At 37.8% G+C, this 17,588-nt stretch overlaps 1 protein-coding gene across 4 annotated transcripts; it reads right to left on the bottom strand.

Moving 5' to 3' along the window:
* Positions 1–2,747: 2,747 nt before the first annotated feature.
* Positions 2,748–15,235, bottom strand: LOC122877585 (urokinase plasminogen activator surface receptor-like). Of its 4 annotated transcripts, none has more exons than XM_044199333.1 (5): positions 15,062–15,235; positions 14,549–14,650; positions 14,276–14,443; positions 13,994–14,110; positions 2,748–3,032 (listed from the first exon to the last, which is right to left on the bottom strand). In XM_044199333.1, exons 1-5 carry the CDS (start codon positions 15,111–15,113, stop codon positions 2,767–2,769), a joined length of 705 nt encoding a protein of 234 aa, XP_044055268.1. In that variant the 5' UTR covers positions 15,114–15,235; the 3' UTR covers positions 2,748–2,766. The 4 variants fall into 4 exon arrangements, with proteins under 4 accessions (XP_044055268.1, XP_044055266.1, XP_044055265.1 ...); XM_044199331.1 differs by lacking the exons at positions 13,994–14,110; positions 14,276–14,443; positions 14,549–14,650 and adding exons at positions 3,783–3,899; positions 4,066–4,233; positions 4,339–4,443 and having other exon boundaries at positions 15,062–15,165; XM_044199330.1 differs by lacking the exons at positions 13,994–14,110; positions 14,276–14,443; positions 14,549–14,650; positions 15,062–15,235 and adding exons at positions 3,783–3,899; positions 4,066–4,233; positions 4,339–4,443; positions 4,875–5,008.
* Positions 15,236–17,588: the final 2,353 nt, after the last annotated feature.

Genomic DNA, 17,588 nt, shown 5'->3' with positions numbered 1-17,588 from the left:
AGAAAACTATAGGCAGATTAATCGCTAAGTTTCAGCCTTACTGTGTCTCTTAAAATACAGAGGTAAAATGATTAGAATTGTTTCAGTCATTTTGATGCAAAAACGTCAAATATCTGCTGGTTCCAGTTTCTGCAGTGTGAGAACTGGTCCCTTGTCTTTGTCTTATATGATGATAAACTGAATATATTCCGAACTGCTTGGACTGGTTGCTGGTTGGACAAAACAAGCTATTTGAATATGTCCCCTCGGGTTCTGAAAAATGTAATGGGCAAATTTCACTATTTTCTTGCATTATATACACAAAACAATGAATTGATCAATCAAGAAAATAAGAGGGAAGGGGGGAGGGGGGAGGGAAGCACAATGCAAATACCACCTAAAATTTTAAAATAATAATAATGTAATGGTAGTGGTAATATTAATATTAATACATTTATAATAAGAAGAATGACAGCTATAGGAATAATAATGACAGTATTAGTAACAGAGCCAATAACAACAACTGTAGTAGCAGTTGTCGAGCAGGAACACGGGGGCAGCAGGCGGCCCACAATCATAGATCCAGACTCTGCAGATCCGGAGGCAGAAATACCTGCTGAAAGTGACAGAAGAAGAGAGGAGAGAAACAAGAAAGCACAGAACTACGGGAGAGAGAAGATGTCGAGTTAGGTACATACATTAATGGGATAAAAATGCATACAGACGGAGAGGGAGAGAAGGAGAGAGGAAAGAGGTGCATCATGGGAGGCCTCCTGGCAGTCTAGGCCTATAGCAAATAGTAAAGTACTGCAGAAGCCCTGGAGGCCACATGAAGTTGTATTTAAACTTGAGTACTAGATTAAGTATAGAGTAGTAGAAAATGGAAATACTTAAGTGCAATTTGGTGCTTCTAGTACTGAAGAACAGAACTTGAGTAAATGTATTTATTATATTTTCCACCTTTGCTGTCAACATAACAAAATAACTTTTAGTTCTTTTTCTGCTAGGGGACCTTTTTGAAATTCCAAGCTATCTGCAGGTCTTGAAAACTCTTAAAGGGCATTGAATTCAGTTTCCTCAAAAACAGGCATTAATAGGTATTAAAAAGTCTTGAATTTAATTTACAAAAGCCTGAAATAATTTCTCTTGCCTGCCATAGCACTAATGTTAGTTATAAAAGGAGACTTTACGCACATATCAACTAAACGTGGGATTGTTGTGACAGTGGATTGTGCTGCAGGAGGCTGTTCCATCCTTCTCAGTTTTTCAGTCAGCACCATCAGACCTGTAGCAAACACTGTGAATGAACCTAAATGAATTAAAGTGGTTAATCCATCTGTCTGCTTATCTGGGTCCCGGTCGTGTTAATTTAATTCATTGTAGCATTAGGAATTATTGTTCTATACAGCTGGGAAGTGTGATATAAAAATAAATCATTCTAGGCCATACGGTCCCTACTGATTTTCCATCATACTTTAATACTTTGGCCAGTATGATCGTGAAACAGCAATGAAATGACATTTTATGTGACATTAAAAAGGTTTTTAAAAGTCTTTAAATTCAACGTGAAGAACCCTGCACAAACCCTGTCCATAAAGTGCAGCTGTAAACAGAGTATTAATGTAACAGCGTAGATTTCAGCCCGATATTGCAATGGGTCAATAAAATGTGGCTAAAGTAGGACCACCAACTCAACATGAGGAGAACAACAACAATATCACATTCAGGTTACTTTCAAAGTAAGACAAAAGCAAAGTATTGTTCTTTTCCCTCTTTATTTGACTACTGACATTGTGTATCCATCTATTAATGATTTACTTGTAACTAGATTTTTAATGTTTTTACAGTTATTATTCCTTAAAATAGTATAGTTTATCACTGGTGTCTTCAATGAGAAGTCATTTTTGTGTGGACTTGCCATCATGCAGTAGATTGATTCTGCCAGGAGAGGGCACTGTACGGCCTTTTGTGCCTTGTTACCAGTTGCTGTTGTCACTGACGGCAACTAGATGTGAAATTTGCACCTGCACTGTGTAACCGTCGAGATACGAGAGTACAAAAAAGTCAGCAGAAGACGTAAAGTCCACTTGAAGTGTGAAACAAAGTCATAAAAACATGTTTTTTTTAAATATCAGGATAGTTTTCCCTCTCCCACTGAGTCTTCTGTTAATTACTGTGGAAGAGGATTAGGGCCACATGTGGAAAATGTATTTGACTTCTGACTTAAATAAAAATACATTTTTTAGCATTGAATTTAATTATTTTTTAATGAAGTATTTGTACACTTTGCAACAAAACTACAACTATAATAATAATAATAATAAAACTTTATTTATAGAGCACTTATCAAAACAAAGTACAAAGTGCTTCACAACAAGAGAAATTAAATACCCCAGTGAATGACGAAATATAAAGAAATAAAATACACAAAAGCAATAAAATAAACAGTAAAATAAACAACCAGTTCAGGTAAAATAATGTAACAACATTCAATCAGGTTTGATAGAAAATCCCCAGCGAGTATGTACCAAGTAAATGAAAGCCATGAAAAAGGTAGTTTTCCCTCTGTTGTGTGTACATGTATGTGTGTCTATTACATTGCTGCCTACGTGTTCCACCTCAGCTTCACCCAGACTCCATCCTCTTTGTCCTAAATTTGGATTTTCTAGCCCCTGTAACTGCCAGCTACAGAAGCCAGTGAGCAGTAAACCAAAATCCAGGCTTCAAAAGGTCCTTTCAGAGTCCTTCTGGTGGCTTCAAAGGTGCTTCCTCCATTTTCCCCGTGTTCTAACAGAGGGCAAAGATAAGGAGTCCGAGCAGCAGATGGATCATAACCAGTCTGATACAGCAGGCATCACTGATAGTTGTTGTTGTTGGTGGTGCAGCAGTTGTTGTTGTAACAGTATTACACAAACTGGTCCCACAACAGGATGGTCCGCTGGTGAAGTTAGCAACACTTGATATGAAAGGTAGGCTACCCTGGCTGGTAGCAGCTGCACACAGTTTTGCAGATACGCAGCCAAAGATTGGAAAAGAGCCGGACACACTCGTCACTGCAGATGAAAAATAACAGTTTTACTTTACAAACTATATTTTTTGTCAATTAGCCAATTTCAGGAAGAAGGATTCAAATCCTTCACTTGTAAAAGTAGCAATGCCACAATGTACAAATACTCCATTACAAGTTGAAGTTTTTGGCCCCGATTTCGATCCAATTCCTTTAATACTGGGCATCTGCAGATACCAAGTCCAAGCAGGAATTTGTTTGAAATACTTTGAGACAGTAGGCTAAAACACATTTGGAGACCAACTTTGTTAAACTATGTATCATAAAGACGGTGTAGTCCCTCATTTGTCCAGGAGTGTTCTATCATAGAAAAGGTTTCAGTCGTAGTCGTCTGCACACTGTTTTCAGAATCAAGACGTTTCAGCTCCCATCCGGAAGTCATTCTCAATTGTAAAGAAATGGGACGGGAACTAGAAATTTAAGCGTGTGTTACATAAGCCCTGCCCTCAGGGAGGAATCTGCTGAGCATCTGTTAATAGCTAGTTTCACCTGCAACTGACCTAATTGTTTCCATGATGGCCCAGTAATCAGTAAAACTATTGTTTTCTGGCTGCACCTACCTCATCACTGTTAAGTACCTGAAAAACATGTGATTGGTGTGACCAAGGTGTTAATACACAATTTTTCACAATTGAGAATGACTTCCGGATGGGAGCCTAAACGTCCTGATTCTGAAAACAGTGTCCAGAGGACTACGACTGAAACCTTTTCTACGATATGTATCATAAAGACTCACCATTCGCTTGAAAGCAGCGGTCCTCCACTCCCTTACATTGTAATGGAGTGGTGCATTGGGAGGTGATGGGGTCACAAGTGAAACACTGGAGGCTGTTATTTGTCTGAGCAGCAGGGACTGAAACAGAAAAGAACGACATTGTTTAATTGAGGAAGAGAGAACATTGAAGTGTCACGAAGTGAGAGTAGAACCTGCAGAGGACGGCAGGATGCCAGTGTTCTTTAAAAAAAATCAATGTTATCTTTTCTTATCTTAAATCAGCTACTTTTCCATCTGTACTTACAAGCTAGAGTTCCTGAGTTGCAGTTATCCGTGTTGCAGCACTTAAGAGATGTAACTGCACTCAAAACACCAAAGTTGAATGAAAATGTCTGAGAGTCCGTGGCTGGACACAGGGAGGACGGTGCACACGCCTTGATGATTTGCTGTACTGTAGTTCCAGATGAAGTGACTACAAAATCAAAGTGCAGTTTGTTCATGTTGGCGGAAAGAACACAAAACTGTGCAGTACGTGTATTTCACTGAAAAGTAATAGATGACTCGAAGAAAAGACTACCTTGAGTAGCAGCAGCTGTTACACATGACGCCTCTGAGGGACATGTTACTGATACTGTGCTTGAACACTGCACATTTAAGCAAGTTTGACACTGAAGTGCTCCAGCTGCAATGGGGAGAAAAATAGTCAATGAAACGATGATCACATCACAAGTCAAATGTCAAATCAAATGCCTGAAGTGTTTAAGGTTGCAGGGTTCTGATGGTCTATAAAGGCTGAAAATTCTTATTCTTATTGTCGTTTTGCAAAGGGATTTAAAAAGACACAAGGCCTGTGCTGGATAAGAATGGCTTAAAGTGTCTAATATGCATTAGTACACTCTACTTCTGCTCAAACATACGTGCACAGCTTCCGACACAATGCTCCAGTCATGACGAATATTGTAACTCACGTAATTTATTAATGTCCTTTATTTAATATTCCTATTTTGTTGTCTGTTAATATTTAGATTTAAAACCCTTTTAAAGAACACTTCTGGTAAAATGAATAAATTGTGCTCCCTGCAGAAACTCTAACGTGATAATAAGTGGAGTTACCTGTGCTGGAGAGTTTGCCCAGATGAGAGTCAGAGACAGGATCAGCTTCATCATGACGAACAGGTAAGTGCTGTAGATCAGTTTTTCTGATAGAACTTATCATCGCTGCTGCACTTTATATACTGTACAGGTGATGAAAAAATTTCCGACAGATGCATGCGGAGAAACCTCAGGGATTGGGTGTGTTCCCATTTTAACAGCGTGACACTCACCACCTCTTTTGTTACCTTAAAAACCGTCATGTCAGCACATCTTCCCGCACCCTTTTTAATCTCAACAATGTTTACTTGTGCAGGAATGTGCACCAAATCAAAAAAACTTTAAAACTTTCTACACTTAATTGAGAACGATTTCTTTTTTGGGTGTCTTTTTACCGTGACCTACTTTTTGGAAAGATTTTGTGTATATTTTTGTACAATTCACATATCTAGTTCTCTAGTTCTTATTTTCTAACACAGTATATCTTTAAAATCACTGAATGTCTCCGTCTTGATGAAATAATGGAAGTAAGTCCAGGACTTTTATATACCTGACAAAGTCTGATATGTTGTATTTTGATGAGCATATTAGGATGTTGTCAATAAACATAAAACAATGAATCTCATCAGCAAAAGTAATCAGATCTTTGAAAATGTGTATGGTACTGACCAATGTGCATTTTCACTGTAGAAAAATTATCTCTTCTTTACGGAATATCATCATATAATATCATTTGGGTGACTTTTGATAATTCTTACTGTAGTACACAATTACTGAATAAGTAAAATGTTGAATCACTGTTTCAGTAAATGTCTTGTTTCCTTGTGCCAGAACTGTAATAAATACATTCATTAAGATGATGGAGACTGAGACTTTGTTGATCTGGTAGAGATTGACCTGAGAGCGTTTTTAATTCATCACTAACAAAGTAGCAGGAATGTGGCACACAGGTTGTACAGCTTCTTTGTTTTGTGCGTGAGTTAGCCCAAAACGAAAGAAAAACAAGATAAGAATTTCCTTGATGCAAAAACAAATAATCATATCTTTATGTTAGACATTGTTCAGACAAGGAGGAAACTGTCTGACATACCGTGTAAAGGAGTGACCTTACCCACACCTTATTATCCCACAGTTTGCTTCTCATGTGCTTCTTGTTTTTCATCATCTGGAATGTTGGGAAACTGGCAACCCGTCTGTACCCTCCATTCAATGATGGCGTCAATTGCATAGACTGTACTGTTTTCCACTGCATTTTCTTAAGTTAAATTTAGGACTATTTATTCACATCTTGCACTGCACTGTAATTTTTATTCTACTGCTTAATCTGACTCGTTCTATTTTATCTTATTTTGGTCTTTTTTTACTTTGTTTTAACCCTTTTAAATCATATTTGTGTCTTTTTATATTGCTTTGTGTTTTTAAATCGTCTTATTGCCTTTAAAGGTGCTATACAAAGAAATTTGCCTTGCCCTGCACTACCTTACCTGTACTACCGTATAACATACATACCCTACTAACAGGCGGAACTACAGTCATTTTAACCACTTTGTATACTGTTTACATTTTAATGCATCGGTAATTATAATAATCCAATAATATAAAAGTATGTACTCTAAAGTAACAGGTGCATTGAAAGGTGATGGCGTTTCAAGAGAAACAATGCAGGCTTTATCCGAGTTAGAAAATAGAGCATGTCAGAAGATGGCAGGATGCCAATGTTCTTATTAAATCTAGGTGTGGCTTAAATCAGATACTTATCCAAATGTACTTACAAGTACAGTTTGTGAGTTGCAGAAAATCAAAGTGCAATTTGTTGAAGTTGTGAGAAAGCACACACAACTAAGCAGTATTTCACTGAAAAGTACTAGATGACATGAAGAAATGACTACCTTGAATGGAAGCTGACATCTGCTCAGACCTTAATGCAACAGCAATTATAATAATACAGTAACATAATATATTTGATCATAGCCCAATAATCCAATAAGATAAAGTATGTACTCTTTAGTAATATAAGACTCTGACAGAGGCCATTCTGCATCATGAGTACTTTCACATTTGATACTGAAGTACATTTTGATGATTATACTTAAGTAAATCTTTCACTTGTAATGGACAGGGGTGGAAGAGGTATTCGTGTTTTATGTCAGTAAAAGTAGCAATACACACTTCATTAAAGTGTAAGACTGGCAGGCAGGCAGAGATAAGGGTACAGGTAACAGGTTCTGGTGGCTGGAAAGCTCGAAGCAACATTGGCGATCTGGCCAGGAGTAGGTGGAGATGGGCAGGTATGAATACTGACAAGGGGTAATTGGGGAATGAGAACAGGTGAGCAGGTGGATGTGGAAGTCAGGTGACTGGGAGTGGTGTAAAAGTCTGAGGGCATCTAGTGGATGGGTGGAGAAAAGCAAGTCCAGAGAGTTGTTAGGAAATGCATGGATCTGAGGGAAGTGAGAGCTGGCTGAAGGGAGAGACAGAGAGGCACAATGGGAAAAAATAAAAGCAACTGAGGCAGACATTGTGACACTATCATCATATATTATACAGACCTACTTTATTTACGGTGGTATTTAAGGCTTTGTAAAACCTTAACCTGCAAACCTTCTGTTAACGGTTTTCTATTGGTTATCAGGGACCCCACGATTTATTTGTCGTATGGGATGCTGTATAGTGGTATGTGGACCCAAAAGCAGATGAAGAGGAAGCAGTATCAGGGTGAAGTAGCCGGATGACTACCGTATTTATTGTGGGGTGGTATGCAGGCAAGTACAGGCAGACCGGTAAGCAGACAGGTAAAGAACAGACAAAAAGCAGATAAGTTACCGGCTGGCAGAGGTGAAAGCAGGGGAGTGAGTCCAAGGTGGAAAACAGTTCACAAGGGAGCAGGCAAAATCCAAAATCCAACCAAAGTCCACGGGAGAACAAAGAATCCAACACAAACTCACGGTAACAATGCTCGGCAGAAACAACACCATGTGTACAACGATGATCCAACCATCAGAACTGGAGGGAAAACTAAGACAGGAAGTAAAAACACAAGACACACAAGGGAAGGAGAATACTACAAAATAAACCAGGAAGTGACAACACCTAAACTACCACATTATTTTTGAGTATAATTCAATTTTATTCACTTGTGAGAGAGTTTCGAAGCACAAGTTTGCTGGAGTTTACTACCACACCTCAGAGCACCTGACTCCCATGCTTATGTCCATTCAAGTGTCTGAATAGCAACTTAACGCCACTGACTGCACTTCTTGTTTACTTATCCTGATCTTTACCTCCCTCTTGGTTTGCCCAACAAAACACGGTCCCATAGGGGCATCTCAAAAAATAAACATTTTGTATTACATGTTTTACATTATACTGAATTCCCCTGTGTGGGTGACCGAAATAAGATGTCCTGATGTGTTTGTCAAGGTGTTTTTCAAAATTTAAGTCGAGGATATACCCCTTGAGATGTACCATCTCGTTTTAAAGGGGGTCCTCAGGCACAAGCCATGGCGGTTAACAAACATTAAGCAAAAAATAAAAAAGTAAATATGTAAATAATAATAATGATAATAAATTAAACAATCCAGTGACATAATACAATCAACGTAGTGATATCAACAAAGATATACACATAAAGATAAAGGTTCTCCCAACATCCCAAACCATGTTATCATGTTATCATGTTATACCTACATATGTTACAAGTGTTATCTGTAAAAAAAAAAAAGAAAGAAAGAACAAATAAAGGAACAGACCAAATAACGTGTGTTACTTACTGCTTTATTTTATGTTGGAATAAAATAATTGTTAAATATTTAACTGTAATGTAGTAATTCCTTTTTGATACCTTCACTTTTTTTGCATTAAGTGGGATGTTTGCTGAAATTGATTGGATGTGGCACAGCCCTACCTACCTACCTACCAGCCGCCACTGTTTAGGTTACTGTGCTGTCTTATGTCCATAAAATGTGTTTTAAAATCATTTTAGGATCATTTTAGGTCTGTGCTTCATCTTATTTTTCCAGGCTGGGGTTCTGACCTGTGGGTTTTCAATCAATTATCAGGCTCAGACTCAGCTTTGACTGTGTTTGTTACGTATAAAGTTTAACGGGAGATTTTGCCGTAGTCTTCGTTATAGGCTTACAGTCACCCATGGTTTAGTTTCCACTGATTCTTGAGACATGGGACGAAACACGTCCAGCAATTGTAACTGCTGTTGGGTTTAAAAATAAATCAAATTTTCAATTGTAGATGTTATGAGGGATTAATAATAGTATGCATTTAACACAATTATCAATTTATTTTAACCATTATTATAGGTATCAAATCTATCACACTTCTTCTCAATACATCTAAAACAGTGTGTCCACAGAGAAGAGTTCAATCATTCATATGCAATAAAATGGATTAAAATGTTTTTTAATAATTAAAAAGAGCTTGTTTCATCAAAAGCAGCACTTAATATCTCATATCACAGCAAGGTTGTTTTTCAACAACTCATGCGTGTTTCATAAGGTTTCAAAGTAGTGTCCCCACTTTTTGTCAACACCGTCAGAAATTCATTAAAATGTAAGACAATCAGGCAAAATCAGGGGCCGATGTCACTCTGAAGGACCCCCTGCCAACGTCAGACAGGCTCTGCTAAGTTTTCTAGTTTTAGAATATTTTAAATCTTAATGTTAATATTTCCTGTGTCACAACCGTGATATGTCAACACCCTCTTCCAGTTTCTGAGAAAATCATTTGAAATCTTTAGATGATTTTTTTCCCCTTAAGTAGGTTCTATTAGCATCTAGCATCAACAGAAAAAAAACATAAATGGCCACTACATGAACTCCATTTGTTTTGTGAAAGAAATACCTAATGTGTCTGTCTGACGGAGGTGACATTCAACATTTTTCTAATAATGTATAAATACTAAATATGTAACATGACAGCGTACAGTAGATTGATATTGTGGATTGATAGTCATCAACTCTAGCAGAGTTAGGGTGCAGACACATTGTTCTGAGATAAGACTGGTTGCTGGTTGGACAAAACTAGCTATCTGAATATGTTCCCTTGGGTTCTGAAAAATGTAATGGGCATTTTTCACTGTGTTCTGGCATTGATTAATCAAGAAAATAATCAGCAGAATAATTGATAAATAATCGTTATTTATAGCCCTATTAAAAAACATTGCCTAGATTTATATTATAGTCGTATAATATCTCCTACTGTAGATTTATATTTCAGTCATCTTAACTTCTCTGCAATTTGGGGCTCATGACATCACTATTACTAAATCTGGTTACACCCCTTACTGAGCCTAAAGTTTAATCTTGCATGGAAAAAATATTAAAGTTGTATTTAAACTTGAGCACTAGAGCATTAGATTAAGTATAGAGTAGCAGAAAATGGAAATACTGTACTGAAGCACAGAACTTGCATTAAATGTATTTATTATATTTTCCACCTTTGCTGTCAACATAACAAAATAACTTTTAGTTCAGTTTGTTTCCTTTTCAAATCCATCATGTCTTTTTCTGCTAGGGGACCTTTTTGAAATTCCAAGGTATCTGCAGGTCTTGAAAACTCTTAAAGGGCATTGAATTCAGTTTCCTCAAAAACAGGCATTAATAGGTATTAAAAAGTCTTGAATTTAATTTACAAAAGCCTGAAATAATTTCTCTTGCCTGCCGTAGCACTAATGTTAGTTATAAAAGGAGACTTTACGCACATATCAACTAAACGTGGGATTGTTGTGACAGTGGATTGTGCTGCAGGAGGCTGTTCCATCCTTCTCAGTTTTTCAGTCAGCACCATCAGACCTGTAGCAAACACTGTGAATGAACCTAAATGAATTAAAGTGGTTAATCCATCTGTCTGCTTATCTGGGTCCCGGTCGTGTTAATTTAATTCATTGTAGCATTAGGAATTATTGTTCTATACAGCTGGGAAGTGTGATATAAAAATAAATCATTCTAGGCCATACGGTCCCTACTGATTTTCCATCATACTTTAATACTTTGGCCAGTATGATCGTGAAACAGCAATGAAATGACATTTTATGTGACATTAAAAAGGTTTTTAAAAGTCTTTAAATTCAACGTGAAGAACCCTGCACAAACCCTGTCCATAAAGTGCAGCTGTAAACAGAGTATTAATGTAACAGCGTAGATTTCAGCCCGATATTGCAATGGGTCAATAAAATGTGGCTAAAGTAGGACCACCAACTCAACATGAGGAGAACAACAACAATATCACATTCAGGTTACTTTCAAAGTAAGACAAAAGCAAAGTATTGTTCTTTTCCCTCTTTATTTGACTACTGACATTGTGTATCCATCTATTAATGATTTACTTGTAACTAGATTGTTAATGTTTTTACAGTTATTATTCCTTAAAATAGTATAGTTTATCACTGGTGTCTTCAATGAGAAGTCATTTTTGTGTGGACTTGCCATCATGCAGTAGATTGATTCTGCCAGGAGAGGGCACTGTACGGCCTTTTGTGCCTTGTTACCAGTTGCTGTTGTCACTGACGGCAACTAGATGTGAAATTTGCACCTGCACTGTGTAACCGTCGAGATATGAGAGTACAAAAAAGTCAGCAGAAGACGTAAAGTCCACTTGAAGTGTGAAACAAAGTCATAAAAACATGTTTTGTTTTTAAATATGAGGATAGTTTTCCCTCTCCCACTGAGTCTTCTGTTAATTACTGTGGAAGAGGATTAGGGCCACATGTGGAAAATGTATTTGACTTCTGACTTTACATAAAAATACATTTTTTAGTATTAAATTTAATTATTTTTTAATGAAGTATTTGTACACTTTGCAACAAAACTACAACTATAATAATAATAATAATAATAAAACTTTATTTATAGAGCACTTATCAAAACAAAGTACAAAGTGCTTCACAACAAGAGAAATAAAATACCCCAGTGAATGACGAAATATAAAGAAATAAAACACATGAAATACACAAAAGCAATAAAATAAACAGTAAAATAAACAACCAGTTCAGGTAAAATAATGTAACAACATTCAATCAGGTTTGATAGAAAATCCCCAGCGAGTATGTACCAAGTAAATGAAAGCCATGAAAAAGGTAGTTTTCCCTCTGTTGTGTGTACATGTATGTGTGTCTATTACATTGCTGCCTACGTGTTCCACCTCAGCTTCACCCAGACTCCATCCTCTTTGTCCTAAATTTGGATTTTCTAGCCCCTGTAACTGCCAGCTACAGAAGCCAGTGAGCAGTAAACCAAAATCCAGGCTTCAAAAGGTCCTTTCAGAGTCCTTCTGGTGGCTTCAAAGGTGCTTCCTCCATTTTCCCCCCGTGTTCTAACAGAGGGCAAAGATAAGGAGTCCGAGCAGCAGATGGATCATAACCAGTCTGATACAGCAGGCATCACTGATAGTTGTTGTTGTTGGTGGTGCAGCAGTTGTTGTTGTAACAGTATTACACAAACTGGTCCCACAACAGGATGGTCCACTGGTGAAGTCAGCAACACTTGACATGAAAGAAAAGCTACCCTGGCTGGTAGCAGCTGCACACAGGTTTGCAGATACGCAGCCAAAGATTGGAAAAGAGCCGGACCCAATCTTCACTGCAGATGAAAAATAACAGTTTTACTATACAAACTATATTTTTTGTCAATTAGCCAATTTCAGGAAGAAGGATTCAAATCCTTCACTTGTAAAAGTAGCAATGCCACAATGTACAAATACTCCATTACAAGTTGAAGTTTTTGGCCCCGATTTCGATCCAATTCCTTTAATACTGGGCATCTGCAGATACCAAGTCCGATTCGATACTTATATTTACCTGAATGTTGATTAAATATGTATCTGACACAACTGAAATAACACCTGTAGCTACTAAATCTGACACACCTTATTTTTCACAAGCTTCTTTATCCAAATACTGGAGGTCCTGAATAAAGACTATAAAGTATAAAATCTGAAATTATTGATATGATGTGGATGAGAATGCCGTTCCTGAAACTGACTGATGAAAAATATTTTTCATGGAAAATAGAAATGGAAAATAGTTCCGACCAATCCACCCAAGTCCATTTTACCCCACACAATGCAACCCAAAACCGCCCGACTGGGTGGAAAACCGCCCGATCTGGCAACACTGGGTACAGGAGAGCAGCACTGTCCGAAACACTAGAGCAGGCTGAGGTGACAAAACACAGAAGAGATCAGATTTTGATCGGCGTTATTTCTGCCGATCCATTAAAATATGTCCAGATCGACCCTGATACCGATCCTTAGGATTGGCTTGGGACATCCTAAAAAGTAGCCTACATGAGTAGCTTATATCAGAAAAATGTATCAAGTCTCCAAACTAAAGAACTTCATGCAGAATAGTTCCTCTGTATTCTGTTACGATATATAGCCAACTTAATATGATTTGATTTAGAGCTGCAATGATTAGTCACTTAATCGATTAGTCGAAAATTAACTATTTTCATAACTGAATTATCGTTTAAGTCAATTATGAAGCAAAAATGGCCAAAAGTTAATGGCTTCATGTTAGAATTTTTTGCTGTCCTTGTCTTACATTACAGTAAACTGAATATCTCTTAGTTTTGGACTGTTGGTTGGACAAAACAAGACCTGTGATGTGCATTTCTCACATTTTTCTGCTGTTTTACAGACCAAACGATTAATTGAGAAAATAATTAGCAGATTAATCGATAATGAAAATAATCGTTATTTGTAGCCCTGATTGGATTCCTATTACTGATGTGTAACTGGTCAGGGTGGAGCTAATTTTACTGCTTTACCTGCTGTGGGCTGGTTGAATCTATGACCTTCTTGTAAAATGATCTGCTATAAAATGTTAATCTGTAAAGTAACTGGTCACTATATGTCATATAAATGCAGTGCAGTGAAAAGTACAATATTTACTTCTGAAATGTAATTGATTACAAGTATAAAGAAACATGTAATAGAAATGTAGTAAAAGTACCTCATACCTCAATGCACTTAAGTTTAGTACTAGTACTAGTAAATGTACTGCATTACTTTCCTCCACCAAATGATTTTCCACACCACACAAGTAGGAATTTGCTTGAAATACTTTGAGATAGTAGGCTAAAACACATTTGGAGACCAACTTTGTTAAACTATGTATCATAAAGACTCACCATTCGCTTGAAAGCAGCGGTCCTCCTCTCCCTTACATTGTAATGGAGTGGTGCATTGGGAGGTGATGGGGTCACAAGTGAAACACTGAAGGCTGTTATTTGTCTGAGCAGCAGGGACTGAAACAGAAAAGAACGACATCGTTTATTTGAGGAAGAGAGAACATTGAAGTGTCACAAAGTGAGAGTAGAACCTGCAGAGGACGGCAGGATGCCAGTGTTCTTTAAAAAAATCCATGTTATCTTTTCTTATCTTAAATCAGGTACTTTTCCATCTGTACTTACAAGCTAGAGTTCCTGAGTTGCAGTTATCCGTGTTGCAGCACTTAAGAGATATAACTGCACTCAAAACACCAAAGTTGAATGAAAATGTCTGAGAGTCCGTGGCTGGACACAGGGAGGACGGTGCACACGCCTTGAAGATTTGCTGTTCTGTAGTTCCAGATGAAGTGACTACAAAATCAAAGTGCAGTTTGTTCATGTTGGCGGAAAGAACACAAAACTGTGCAGTACGTGTATTTCACTGAAAAGTAATAGATGACTCGAAGAAAAGACTACCTTGAGTAGCAGCTGTTACACACGACGCCTCTGAGGGACATGTTACTGGTACTGTGCTTGAACACTCCAAATTTGTGCAAGTTTGACACTGAAGTGCTCCAGCTGCAATGGGGAGAAAAATAGTCAATGAAATGATGATCACATCACAAGTCAAATGTTTAAGGTTGCAGGGTTCTGATGGTCTATAAAGGCTGAAAATTCTTATTTCTTATTGTCGTTTTGCAAAGGGATTTAAAAAGACACAAGGCCTGTGCTGGATAAGAATGGCTTAAAGTGTCTAATATGCATTAGTAGACTCTACTTCTGCTCAAACATACGTGCACAGCTTCCGACACAATGCTCCAGTCATGACGAATATTGCAACTCATGTAATTTATTAATGTCCTTTATTTAATTTTCCTATTTTGTTGTCTGTTAATATTTAGATTTAAAACCCTTTTAAAAAACACTTCTGGTAAAATGAATAAATTGTGCTCCCTGCAGAAACTCTAACGTGATAATAAGTGGAGTTACCTGTGCTGGAGAGTGCCCAGATGAGAGTCAGAGACAGGATCAGCTTCATCATGACGAACAGGTAAGTGCTGTAGATCAGTTTTTCTGATAGAACTTATCATCGCTGCTGCACTTTATATACTGTACAGGTGATGAAAAAATTTCCGACAGATGCATGCAGAAAAATGCCCCTCGGGGATTGGGTGTGTTCCCATTTTAACAGCGTGACACTCACCACCTCTTTTGTTACCTTAAAAACCGTCATGTCAGCACATCTTCCCGCACCCTTTTTAATCTCAACAATGTTTACTTGTGCAGGAATGTGCACCAAATCAAAAAAACTTTTTTTTTAAAAATATAAATTTCTACACTTAATGTGTCTTTTTACCGTGACCTACTTTTTGTAAAAGAATTTGTGGAGTTTTTGGTCACAGAATTCAATTAGTAGTTCTCTAGTTCTTATTTTCTAACACAGTATATCTTTAAAATGAGACATTGAATGTCTTGGTGATCTGTACCTTACCTGTACTACCTCATAACAATACCCTATTAACAGCATTTTTTGTAAGTTGTAGCTGATCAAGGCGGAACTACAGTCATTTTAACCACTTTGTATACTGTTTACATTTTAATGCATCAGTAATTATAATAATCCAATAATATAAAAGTATGTACTCTAAAGTAACAGGTGCATTGAGGGGTGATGGCGTTTCAAGAGAAACAATGCAGGCTTTATCAGAGTCAGAAAATGAGAGCATGTCAGAAGATGGCAGGATGCCAATGTTCTTATCGAATCTAGGTGTGGCTTAAATCAGATACTTATCCAAATGTACTTACAAGTACAGTTTGTGAGTTGCAGAAAATCAAAGTGCAGTACATAAGCAGTATTTCACTGAAAATGTGTAGATAACATGAAGAAATGACTACCTTGAATGGAAGCTGGCATCTGCTAGCATCTTAATGCAACAGCAATTATAAATATAGCCGCAAGCTGCGATGTGCTGGTTCAAACCTTTTCGCACTCAACAGAAGGAAGCAACCGCGAGCAGGTTTCAGGCTTCACAAAGGTGAGCAAAGTCACGTCAGCTAGTTTAATTCTGTTTAAAGAAGGAGTGAGACCAAACACACACACGTTTCATCATCTCAATGTATGCAGCCTTTCAAGAATTGCGCACTCAAAGTTCCGCCGTTCGTCCCCCTTTCATTGGATTTGAACGAAACTCGGTGTGTATCTTCAGGAGATTTTTCTTGCGGAAGTCCAGATGCCAGGACAGTTTGCACATGTCAATTAGATGCAAATAAGGCGGCCGCAAAGGTAACATGTTGTAGGTAGACAGTAACTCAGTCATGGCCTATCAGGACTCCATCTCCCACTTCACTCAGTGGTGCACAGAGAATCACCTACTCCTGAATGTCACCAAGACTAAGGAACTCCTCATTGAAATCTGCAATAAACCCAGTACCCCCCCACTGCCTCCTTTAACAGTGAGCCAGTTGAGATGGTGGAGAGCTTGAAGTACCTTGGAATCACCCTTGACAATAAACTCAGCTTTGATTATCACACTACCGTCATCCATAAACGCTGCCAACAGAGGCCAGAGCACTCTCAGTCACACCCCACCTTCTGCTCCTCCTGTAGAGGAGCATCATAGAACCCATTCACGCTGCAGTAAGAGCTTCGTGCCCTCTGCCTCACTGCCCTCAATCAAATGACACAACAAGCTCTGTATTTCACTCTGTGTGTGTGCAATGCAGACAAGCTGTGTAACACCACATGTGCGCCCCAACTGCTGTAACAGTAAAATATGTGTATGTAACAAATATATCGCTGCTATTTCACTATTACTATATTGGCCCTAACATGAGACAACCCATGAGACAACAGCTGTTTTTGGGAAGACTTTTTTAAGATACAACTCGCTTTCACACTAGTCCTGTTGAGAAAGTTTCCCTGAGACACTATTTTTTTTAATCCAAGGAGAAAATAGTCTTCATACTAGAACGTTGGTCATACATTTGTTTACCTTGTCTATCAGTCACATAATCAAACTCTCTCCTGTCAGGCTCCTAGAAGCGGTCAGAATGATTTTCTCTTACAGCATTTTTGTCTTTTTACACGCCTCATCATTAGTCGCAGCAGTAATTCTTGGATACTTGACAGATTTTCTCCCTGGTTCGTTTGTACAGTAAAGATGTTGGGATATGCTTCAGACTTGCCTTTTCTCATCATGAATATATTTCCGCTGTGGCAGCAAAACACATTACACAAGTCTCAGAAACTCCTGCAGTTAAATTGGACTAACCAAACACTTGCTGACTAACTCTAACAGACACAATAAACAGACCCATAATGCAACACTCTCTGTAGGAGCTGGTGTGACAGCGGTACTCTCTACATTTTAAAAGAATATCTGATATTGTGAACGTGTAATTGCCGAGTCCTCAAATATAAGACGACCCCCACTTATTCAAACGTAATTTCCAGGAAAAAAATTAAAATAATATCACCTTACATTCAGGCCATGCGGTAATTACTAAAGACCTCACC

Source organism: Siniperca chuatsi, linkage group LG6 (assembly GCF_020085105.1).
Source record: "Siniperca chuatsi isolate FFG_IHB_CAS linkage group LG6, ASM2008510v1, whole genome shotgun sequence".
Classification (NCBI taxonomy): Eukaryota; Metazoa; Chordata; class Actinopteri; order Centrarchiformes; family Sinipercidae; genus Siniperca; species Siniperca chuatsi.
This window is presented reverse-complemented; position numbering and strand designations above follow the sequence as displayed.

Excerpts from the sequence above, each read along its gene's own strand:
- LOC122877585 (XM_044199330.1), bottom strand. The coding sequence starts at position 4,977 with ATGATAAGTTCTATCAGAAAAACTGATCTACAGCACTTACCTGTTCGT. Across the intron at positions 3,900-4,065 it reads CAACTCAGGAACTCTAGCTT|TCCCTGCTGCTCAGACAAAT; the intron begins GTAAGTACAGAT and ends TTTCTGTTTCAG. Across the intron at positions 3,033-3,782 it reads CCGCTGCTTTCAAGCGAATG|TGACGAGTGTGTCCGGCTCT; the intron begins GTGAGTCTTTAT and ends TTTCATCTGCAG.